Raw genomic sequence first — 10,768 nt, forward strand, 5'->3', positions numbered from 1 at the left:
TATCCTGCCTTGTGCCTGATGCTCGCTGGGACAGGCTCCGGCTCCCCTGTGACACGGGTCTGGATTAAATGGTTAGAACATGGATGGGGATGACAACATAGTCCCAGCAGTCCCAGCTCTCCATTTGGACTGGTTTTGCGCAGGGAGTTGTGCTACCACAAATGGGGATCGTCAGCAGCAGCGATTTCTGGATTATGGGGCTCATCCTGTACTAGAGTGCAAGTGCCTTCTCTGGTTAAGGCCCTGTGACAACCCCCACAACTCAAGCTCCGACTAGATGGATCTGTAAAGTAAGCTACACCACAGTCCTTAAGCATAGGAATGCTTTGTCACCCACACAAAAACCTATTGAGAGGTTTCTAAATTATAAGGATAAACAAAAGGGCAAATCATCTTGGTAGAGGAAAATTAACAAAATATAACGTATAAACAAAATGAGAAAAACAAGACGCTTCCTTATTCTGGCTGTTGGTCTGCTTTCCTCCATTGAATAGTGTCTGTGCTGACTACCCAGCATATCATCTCATCTTCCTTGGCTGTGAACCACATTCCCTTCCCCCCGAGACTCGAGAGTAATCTTTGTCACTCCTTAAGACAGGAAGTTAGGTTTACAGTCGAGGCTTGAATGCAACCTTTTCAAAACTGACATCTAATTTTAGCATCTGTGGTATTTCGCTGAGAAGATTCTCAGCTGTTATACAGTAGGAGGCCTTTATTTTTGTGAAACTGTGTGAAGCCCAATTTTAGAAAACAGGGGTGACTTGGGACACTAACAGTTTGCAACAAACTTCTGGAAAACAAAAATCTGAGAGGCCCAATTATCAGAGGACATCAGGGGATGTGCCTTTTTTTACGCAGGTTTCAAGCCTATTGTCGTGTGTGCCTGAGTACAATGAAATGCTACCTTGAATATTCCCTCGTAAAATATGACAATACAAATTGTTGGAGACAATTGTTGGATAAAACAATAGCGTATTTTACGCAAAGGGTTGTGGGAGTATGGAACAAGCTTGTTTTTGAAACTGATAGTCTGGCTTCTTTCATAAAATGGCCGGATGAGATTCTTGGATCAATTAGCTACAAACTACTACCAACATGGCTAAGGTGGGCAAAACAGTCTCCTCTCTTTTGTAATCTTTCTTATGTTCTTAAATTTAGACTTGAAGCAGAAATCCTATATTTGAATACCATTTAACTATGTGGCTTAAAAACACCATTATGTGGTAAACAATATTAAACAGGCTGTAAGTTTTTTAAATTATAAAACACATCTATTCGAATTGGAGCACGAAATTGATAATTTCTGGCCACGTTAAAAAACCCCACTTGTTTTATCTGTTTCTTGAAGAGATGTGGCTGTCAGTATTTTGAGTGATGGTCTGTTGTATTACAAAAATAAGAATTATCATTCCAAAATGTTATTTTCTAAAGAGTAATCCTTGTACTAGGTTGTAGTAGTGAAAAGACAGAACTGTGTGGCTGACTTTTTTTTAAAGTTTTGACCTAAATTTATGTTCATTTTTAAGATCAGAATTAATGTTGCGTATTGCGCCATGAGTGAACGCTCGTCTTTGCGGGCTGAAAATGAATATGAGCCTCTGGCGCAGGACTGTGGCATTTGAATTTCCTTCAGGCATACTGCTGATGTGAGAATAAATTCTGTTTGTCACTAGGCTGTTGTTAAAAGAAATAAAATCTGTGTTGTTTGTCGCTCTCGGGCGCTTTCTCCGGTGATGGCTGACATGCGACTTGACAAAAATGCGAACTCAGGGAATTTTAAAGCAGAGCCACCGGTGACCTCTTTCGATCGCACCTGGCAATTCAATCCAGCACTTGTCTCTTTGGTTCCTATTCAAATTTGGTGATTTTTTTTCTCTTTCTAAATGGAAAGCATGAAATTCAACGTGTTTTCCCGTCTTCGGTGGTGTGTTTCCACGGAAAGACGTGAAGTACCTCCCTCTGTCGCTCTTGGGGTTTGCAGGGTGTAAGATTATTACTGACGTCGTGGTTATTTTTTGCGAGGCGTTCTCTCAATCACCGCCCACAGCTGACAATTTACTCAATAGGGTTGACAGGACGACTTTCCCTCAGCTGTGCTTATTTCAGTAATATAACTCCTTTTTGCACCCATATATGATTGTACCATATACAGTGAAGTATTTCACTCTTTTTAAACGAAAGTATTATATTTGTCTAAAAAAGACAAAGTACGCCGTTGCTTACTAACACCCACAGCATTCACTGACTGAAACAGCAGTGCAACTATTATCCAGGAGCGACATCTAAAGGTGTATCTGCACATTTGCAATTTCGGCTTTTCCTCGATTAAACCATTCACTGCGCTCGGAGCGACTTTGGCCGGGGGATGCCTGGAGTTTGCGTCTCCCCCCCCCCCGTGTTATCCCTGGTTTTCTCCTAGCCTGCGAGGACACAGGGGCTAGGCCAACTGCTGTCTTATAATTGTGTGTGGTTAGGCCCTGCGAGAGGTCCAGCCGAAGCTGTAGTTTAGCTGTGCGCCTCCTGGGGCGGGTTCCTGTTACTGCGGTCCTTGCCAGGAATAAGGGACTGACTGATGATGGAGGGAGGTTTTACTGGGTACGATTCAGTGCTCAAAATGATAGATACATCTATGATTATGCTTAGTGTAATTCGTCGATATCATAATCTGTAATATCATATCGTAATTCTGAGTTTTTAAGTCACATTTCTGAGATTTTAAGTCGCAGTTTTGTTTTTATACTCCCTGGAGGAAACAGGCTTCCAGACCTTAACGCTGCCTGAGTGAGAAAGATATAAAAAAAATCCTTTCATATCAATATCCCATCAACTCAAAGCCGCGCTCAGCTCCACCTCACAAGGACCTGCTCTCCCCTGCGCCCACCGGTGCATAAAACAATCCCATGAGCAGCAGCGCAGGCCTGCAAGGCGACGTCACCGGCAGCGGAGAGGTGAAAGGTTACGGCGGAGGGTGAAAATGGCGGCGCCCAGGGGTGCGGTGGTGCTGAAGACGGTAAAGAAACTGGTGGTGCAGTTTTGTCCGTTTGAGTCCAATGTTCGCTCTGTGAGGTACGAGACTGAAGTGAATGTTTAGGTGCGAGTGATTTCGCCTTCTGAAGGTTGGGCAGTACTTTATGGTTTAAAACATTTGCCTGCCGTGGCCGGGAAGTATTCCTTTCCTTCAAAAGTGAATTTTTGCGACGTAGAAGTGTCATAAACTTTTTTCGACAAATGAAGGCAAAGATAGCGAGCTAAATGTTTTTAGTTTAAAATGCATGTGGCAGTTCGTTGGAAATAAGTGGCTTAAATATTGGGGATTGTACGCTCCGTCATAACCAGTGTGCTTCAAAATTATTTTAAAATAATCATTCAACATTGCTACGCATTTGACACAACGTTTATGTAGTCTAGGTACATCAAAGAGACAGCATTGTAAGAAGCCCTGGCTCTTTAAAGCTTTTAAATTGCTTCTGATATCCTGGGATCATTTTTGTTTCGTATTCCTCTTGTATTCAGTTTTTCTTGCAATACATTCTTGTATAGCTCACCGTCTTTGGCTAGGGTTAACATATTTGAACATTCAAAAAAGAGGAGACTCCATCGATAAAGTGGTACAAACAGCCCTCGCCCTATCTTTTAAATTGTGTTGTCTTAATGCTGTGTAACGTATATGACTAAAACATCTTGTAGGTCACAAAAACATATGTACCCTGTCTGCATACCCCAAAACTCATCTTCCCATTTTTCTCTACCACTTTGAAAACACGGAAAGTTATTCTGTAGTTGTCCAGGCAGTTTGCTCTTTCCTTTTGATGATGTGTTCGGGGAGAGTTAAATAAAATATTAAATGAATATAGAAATATGAAATTTTATATGGTCAGATAATTTATCAAAGATTGATATGCCAATAGAATGTTTTTTTTCTGCAAGAAATTTGGAATCTTGAGGAAAATCTCCTGAATGTTTTGATAGCTTAGAGCTTACAGTTACTGTAAAATGTTACTGTGCAATACATTCAGTTTGAATTGTTTTTGCCTTGAAAATAAAGCATTTGTATTTTCCCCGATCAAAACTGGCCAAACATGTAGAAATGTCCTCTGGATTCATGTTTTTTTGTGGTCAGATTTGTAATCTAGTTTCTATTTTAGTTTGCAGTAATGATTTTGGTTGAGCTCCAATGTTTTCTACCACAAAACTGTGTATGATTTTGTCATTTAGGGAGTTTCTTGCTGTTGTTGGAACTGAAAAGGCCAGATCAACAAATGCCAACTGTGAAGTAATAGCGGACGTGAAGCACGACAGATCGGATCCCATTGTGGATGTTACCTTTGGTAAGTGAAGTACAGATGCTTTCATGTGGTGATTTGAAAATGTAATGATTTCAGGAATTAAACTGACTATTGTAGATGACTATTTCATGGGTTGGTATCCTCAATGGATCAAAGTGATAAATGAACAGCGTTATGGCAACAGAAATAATAAAGAAGGAAAGGAGAAGGAAACTTAATTAAGCTGGGAGCCCAGTGTGTGATTTCCTGTCAGTCTGAGGAACAGTGAACCTGTCTCTCAGTAATGTTCTATGATTCTTGTCTGTAAATGTTGAGTTGATTTGTATATGCTTTGGCAGCACTGTACTTCATCGAACATGCCCAATAAGCTCAGTAAATTGAATTGAAATTGAGTAGCGGTGGGCAGTGCATGGGTAAGACAGTGCTGATGCTGTTCCCTCACTGTTCCTGGGTACTGGGTTTGATTCCAGGCGAGGGTAGCTTTTGTGTGATGTTTGCATGTTGGAAATGGCAGTGTGCTTTACCTAGTTTGGGTGTGAAGTTTTAATATTAACGTGGATTTTTACATAGCAGTTCTGCATAAGCAAGCTTTTTTGTGCGTTTCACGTGATCGCTTAAATCAAAAGAAAAAATTAATTGTTAAGCAACAATGTCTTGCAACATCAGTTATCAGCTCATTTTCCGGATCTGTCTGGTATGTTGAGAAAAAACGCATCCACAGTGCTGGTTTGCAACAGTCTGCACTGTTTATTCAAAAGTTGCTTATACCTGCAGTGCGGGTTTTACGTGGAGATGTAAAATGCATAATGCAGATGTCTGTCTTATGGCCAAAAAGAAACTCAATGGGATCCAATAGGTTTGATGCATTTTTCAGTTCCAGTAGGTTTGAGGCCCGACCACTTTCTATTGCCCGGCCTTGTGATTGAACGTTTGCACGTTGTGTTGTGAAACTCCCCTACCCCTTCACTACCTGTGCCAGTAGTCCCAGAGAGCACGGGGGAGGATTTGCTGTCCTCGTGCACGGGGGAAAGATCGTTCTTGTGAGCCGCCTGGAGTTGTGTAACCTTGCCGTGTTGTCCTGCAGCTGATGGGGAGAGGCTTGTGATGAAAGCAGCAAACCTGTCCAGTGCAGAGATGCTGTCGGCCCTGAGGTCCCGGTGCTTGGCAAAGGACCCCCAGGCGAAAGAGGGAGCCAAGATGTAGATGTATTCCTTCTGTATATGTGTAAATAACGTTGTGTGTGTGAATTGTTCTGTTTCGTTAAAAACGAGAGACTTCTCATCAATAAAATATAAGTACACTCATTCAATCTGTGTAAACTGCTATTTTTTTTCCTGTTATGACAATGCACCATTATCCCATCATCTTATAAATATTTTATGTGAGCTTTTCGTGTTGCGCAAAATAACACGTACTACACACCAATTTAACCAGGTCAAACTAAGTTGTCGTAAAAGTACCAGTTTACAAGTATATTTATTTGAATTAGTAAATATTTACTGATTTCTCCCTTATTGTAGAAAGGGGATTCCCTCATGTACACGTATAACTTACAAGTCCGCATTTGACATACACCTCAAAGTCAAGAGCCGCTGGTCATCTAGATTATAGCCACATAAATTTAGAATAAAATGGCACAATTTATTCCAGCATAAGATGATGTCCGGCAGTCTGGTCTCCACTCAGATTAGTGTTCTAATCAGGTTAGATAGTTCCTCCAATACAAAAACCCTAATGCAGGATTCGCTTCTTCAACAGAGTGGCTTCACAGGTAGAGGTTCAATAAAACTGCCAGCCTACATATTCACATAGTGATTGGATTCACATAGGATTAAAGAAAAAGGCTTATGATACGTCTTTTATGATTTAGCTGATTTTTATAAAAGTGCATAACGTTTTTGAGGGATTTCCCTGTCATTTGCTCTCCTTACCAGTAGAGGTCTATCACTTCAAGTATTTGTTTTTAAACGACGCAGCTACTGTATATCAATCAGCATTTGAATTATTTTCGACCAATCGTCAAGCTTTCCGGCAATCAGATTGATGTTTACAAAACATTTCTATTTTTGTTCCAATTACCGACAGTACTTTGTGATCAATACATTGTCTAGGTTTTATGGAATACTTCTGCGCAAGATACTTTGACTCGGAATTTCCTTTATAGTGTCTACGCCAGTGAGTGACATTTTAGCGGAGAGTAAGCGAGATGGTCTTTTTAGAGACATATTTATACCAAGCAAATATAGACACACCTGAAAAGGAAGCATTCGACAAGCATCCATGCCAAATTATTAGATAAAAATGTTGACTGTATAAATTGTGAGATAAAGAACGCCAAGCCAGTGAATTAAACGTGGTGCAGTGTTTGGGGTTTAACCAAACATAGACGTTGTAGCAACGGTACAGAAGTGACCTCACTCATACAGTAGTTTAGGTTTACAAATGTCAACAGAAGACATTTCCTATTTGAGAAATCAGTGTCTTATAAAGCGAGCATAAACACGAAAGTGCAGAAATGAGTAAGGAATAATGTCCAGATAAGGCTTTGCAAAAAGGTCAATACCACAGAAATAAAAAAAAAAGCGCAGATTCTTTGTGCAAAGTGGTAGTTCTCGTGGATGTGGGATGACACGTGAAGCAAGACCAGCACGAAAGGGTACAGGCCCAAAGCTATCCTAACATTTTTTTAATGCATTTTGCTACACATGGAGATATTGACGTGAAAGAATGCGGTCTGATGGCGCATCGCGAAGCGCCTAACCTCTCAGCTGTGGATTAAGCAATGGATCACGGTCGGCTACGCTTGTGTTTCATGTGTCACATGTTTGAAACCCTCGCCACAATTGCACATTTCTCTCGTTTCTCCTTCCAAAGTTGCGCTGCACTGAGGGTCGGCACCGCCTGACGTTTAATTTCACCATTGGCTTGCCTGGTGAGACACGTGTCGGAGCAGGTTCCTTTAAATACTACAAGCGCGGTGCGCTGTCGCATCTTTTGTAGACTTAGTACAGTTTGTTTCTGAGTAGAACCGGAGCTGAGCACTGGAAAAATGGTCGACAAATTTGTGGGGACGTGGAAAATACTTGAGAGCGAAAAATTCGACGAGTATATGAAGGCTTTGGGTAAGTGCGTTCTTTTTTATTTGCGATTTTTTTGCGCAGTAAACATTTTTTTTCCCCCCATGGAGCACACAAAATGTGCATATTTCGTCGGAGAACGAAGTAACGCGTTTAATCAGAATTCTGGCCATTTGGCCGTTTTTATTCAGAGATAATTACTTCTGTAATTACAGAAGAGATTGTTTATTCAATGGCAAACATGGCCAAATTCAGTCATTCTAAGGCAATATTGCTCTAATACATGTGGATGCAGTGTACTGCAATGCATCTAACAATGGTTTTAAAATGTCACCTGTTTTATTTTGTTTCTGTAGGCGACTCTTAAGTCCCTTCTTTAACGTATATAAATGCACCGGGTGCGACAGGGTTTTTGCCTGGTGTCGAGTCCTAAACCGTGAAGCTCAGTAGCTGACCCGCTATTTCTCATTCCGCAGGTGTGGGTTTCGCGACCCGCCAGATGGGAAATATGGCCAAGCCTAACTTGCTGTTCAGCGTGGAAGGCGACGTTATTTGTATGAAATCCCAGAGCACTTTCAAAACCACCGAGATCAAGTTCAAACTAGGAGAGGAATTTGAAGAAACAACTGCAGACGACAGAAAAACCAAGGTGGGTGTGACTCCCGGGGTCTGCTGTCCATCGCGCATGAAGCAGACAGCCCGAAAGGCTCCTCATGCCACACACGTTCTTTCCTGACAAAAAGGAAGAACACGACCGATCTCCTTTCCAATTTACAGACCACGATTACTTTGGAAAACGGGAAGCTTGTGCAGAAACAGTGTTGGGACGGCAAACAAACCATGATCGAAAGAGAAGTGGTCGACGGAAAATTGATCGCGGTAAGAACGCCTGGACATTCTTCTGTGGAAGACGGAGCTTTAGTAATGATCCGTAGTTTAATCTTAATTAGCCAGCTCATTTAGAGCTAGTACCGACATTTGCAAACAGACTCGTATCTTAGTTGCTACATGTTCGCCTCTATAGTAATGCATTTGCTTTGACAGTATTTGCCTCCTTAGAAATGCTGTTTTTTCCCTCCAATATACCTGCTATACTACGAATATGACAGGAAAATAATCTCTGCGTTGGAAGTCTGCTCTGTGGATTGAGTGCTTTGCTGATATTTTGTCATTAAAACACCCAAAATGATCTATGAAGCCAATTTTCCTTGAAGAGCCAGACTTTTTTCGATTTAACACCGTCATCTTTCTGGAGTTGAGATTAATTGTTACAGATTTTGACCTGGTTTGTTTTTATCGCTTATAATGCATTCAAATACAGATACATCTGTAATATTGTTGTTGCAGTTTAGCAGTCTAAAACCAAACATTTACATTGTAGCCACAAACCTGGCCAGAAACCGTTTTCGGCTATTGTGCTACTTGGGTGCTCTGTACCTGCTCTAACATTTCACATTGTCTTGTAGAAGTGCATCATGGGAGATGTTGTGGCGGTAAGGAAATACGAGAAAGAAGCTTAACCATATTCAGCTACCGAGGAGGCTGGATTTTGAAGACACACCGGCTCAGTTCAATGAGCAAAAGGCTAATACACTGCTCTCTTCCTGCTCATTTTTGTAACACCAAAATAGTCGCATCATACCAATGTATTTTTGTTTTGAAAAGTGGTGCATTCAGTATTAATTGCCGTGATTCTTAAATAAAACTTAAAATGTATGTATTGGTTGACTTGTGTTTTTTTTTTTCCCCCCAACGCAATCACCAAAAACACACAAATTGGGGTTTACCTTCAATGAGGGTACTGTATGTCTGCAAACACGTGGCTTCGTTTTCAGGCTTAGATGAATAGACCTGAACGAATCAGGGGTTGATTAAAGTAAGGATGTCTCATGGGTTTACAGCAGTGGAGAGAGCTTGATTGTTAGCATTAATAATGAATAATTTTTGCTTACACTTATGTAGTGTCACACGATGGCCTGAGGAAGGCCAAAGGAGGTTTGTTTTATAAAAGAATGGCTCTGCCGCAGAGCCCTCAGGTGAAGTAAGTGCAGTTTATCCACAGTGCTCCCTGTTCCCCACACAAGAAAAAAACCCCAAAAAGGAACAAAAATAATCCTTTAACTAAAGACAAATCCTCCTGCAATTACTCGTCTTTCCTTCTCTCTGATTTTGGTCACAACTACCTGACTCACCAACTGACTGATTATAACATAACAACATAACATCACTTTATTGGCCCTATACAATTTCTTGCATTAGGAATTTGTCTTTTCACAGACCCCAGCTTGCTCTCCATGAGACACACAGACAGGGAGAGAAGCTGGGGGTCAGAGCTCAGGGTCAGCCATTTATACAGCACCCCTAGAGCAGCTGGGGTTAAGGGCCTTGCTCAGGGGCCCAACAGAGTAGGATTCCTCTGCCAGCTGCAGGATTTGAACCAGCAACCTTCCAGCCACAGGCGCACACCCTCAGCCACAGAGCCACCGCTCCACCCCATTATTAGGCTGAGGAGCCGGCTTATATAGTTTGTAAGCCCCTCCCCCCTTTGGAACAAAACATTTCTCCAAATTCCACAAATTATACAGCAATTAGTATCGTAATAACACACAGTTTACATTTTCTTTTATCCCAGTTCAAATAGACATCAATACAAACAATAACATTTGCCCCTCTTCATATCCATAAATACACCTTTAGAAGTGGGGTTAGGTTTGGACTTCTGTGGCCACCATAGGCTGACCCATCCCTGAAGTACCAACAACAAACAGTGAGTATCATTGATTCAATACTCACTCATACCCATATGTAAGTACATGTTTTATGTATGTGAAATGAAGTAAAAGCAGTTACTAGTCAAGCCCCGAGTGTGCACCCTCAGGAACTTATCTAGCAACTGCTCAACTGAGGGTGTATGAATAGTGTATTTCCTGTGCTACCTGTACCTCGTGAAAGGCTCATCTGTCACATAGCGCTTTTCTGGACACTCCACTCAAAGCGCTTTACAGGTAATGGGGATCCCCTCCACCACCACCAGTGTGCAGCCCCACCTGAATGAAGCAACAGCAGCCGTAGTGCACCAGTACTCCCATCACACACCAGCTCTCAGTTCAGTGGGGAGCAGAAAGAGTGATGGAGCCAGTTCAGAGACAGGGGTTATTAGGAGGCCATGATTGGGCCAGGACACCATTATTATTATTATTATTCGGAACCCCTACTCTTTTCGAGAAACGCCCTAGAATTTTAATGACCACAGAGAGTCAGGACCTCGGTTTTACATCGCATCCAAAGGTCAGCACCTTTTTTATAGTATAGTGTCCCCCTCACTATACTGGGGCATTAGGATCACAGAAACTGCAGGGTGAGCACCCCCTGCTGGCCCCACTAATACCTCTTCCAGTCAGCAAC

General features: G+C 41.7%; 2 protein-coding genes across 2 annotated transcripts; both read left to right on the top strand.

Annotated features, from left to right (window-relative positions):
• Positions 1 to 2,938: 2,938 nt before the first annotated feature.
• On the top strand, positions 2,939 to 5,595 carry mrpl53 (mitochondrial ribosomal protein L53). Its single transcript, XM_088928518.1, has 3 exons — positions 2,939 to 3,066; positions 4,216 to 4,328; positions 5,371 to 5,595. The coding sequence occupies exons 1-3, from the start codon at positions 2,975 to 2,977 to the stop codon at positions 5,487 to 5,489; spliced, it is 324 nt and encodes a 107-aa protein (XP_088784644.1). The 5' UTR covers positions 2,939 to 2,974; the 3' UTR covers positions 5,490 to 5,595.
• A 1,678-nt stretch (positions 5,596 to 7,273) lies between these two features.
• Positions 7,274 to 9,083, top strand: fabp4a (fatty acid binding protein 4a). Its single transcript, XM_088928519.1, has 4 exons — positions 7,274 to 7,408; positions 7,840 to 8,012; positions 8,141 to 8,242; positions 8,830 to 9,083. The coding sequence occupies exons 1-4, from the start codon at positions 7,336 to 7,338 to the stop codon at positions 8,881 to 8,883; spliced, it is 402 nt and encodes a 133-aa protein (XP_088784645.1). The 5' UTR covers positions 7,274 to 7,335; the 3' UTR covers positions 8,884 to 9,083.
• The last annotated feature ends 1,685 nt before the right edge of the window (positions 9,084 to 10,768 follow it).

Source organism: Atractosteus spatula, chromosome 12 (genome assembly GCF_055471065.1).
Source record: "Atractosteus spatula isolate fAtrSpa1 chromosome 12, fAtrSpa1.hap1, whole genome shotgun sequence".
NCBI classification, from domain to species: Eukaryota; Metazoa; Chordata; class Actinopteri; order Semionotiformes; family Lepisosteidae; genus Atractosteus; species Atractosteus spatula.

Coding starts and splice junctions, on each gene's coding strand:
- mrpl53 (XM_088928518.1), top strand. CDS start 2,975: ATGGCGGCGCCCAGGGGTGCGGTGGTGCTGAAGACGGTAAAGAAACTG. Junction 3,067..4,215: donor TCCAATGTTCGCTCTGTGAG/GTACGAGACTGA, acceptor TTTGTCATTTAG/GGAGTTTCTTGCTGTTGTTG. Junction 4,329..5,370: donor CATTGTGGATGTTACCTTTG/GTAAGTGAAGTA, acceptor GTTGTCCTGCAG/CTGATGGGGAGAGGCTTGTG.
- fabp4a (XM_088928519.1), top strand. CDS start 7,336: ATGGTCGACAAATTTGTGGGGACGTGGAAAATACTTGAGAGCGAAAAA. Junction 7,409..7,839: donor CGAGTATATGAAGGCTTTGG/GTAAGTGCGTTC, acceptor CTCATTCCGCAG/GTGTGGGTTTCGCGACCCGC. Junction 8,243..8,829: donor TCGACGGAAAATTGATCGCG/GTAAGAACGCCT, acceptor ATTGTCTTGTAG/AAGTGCATCATGGGAGATGT.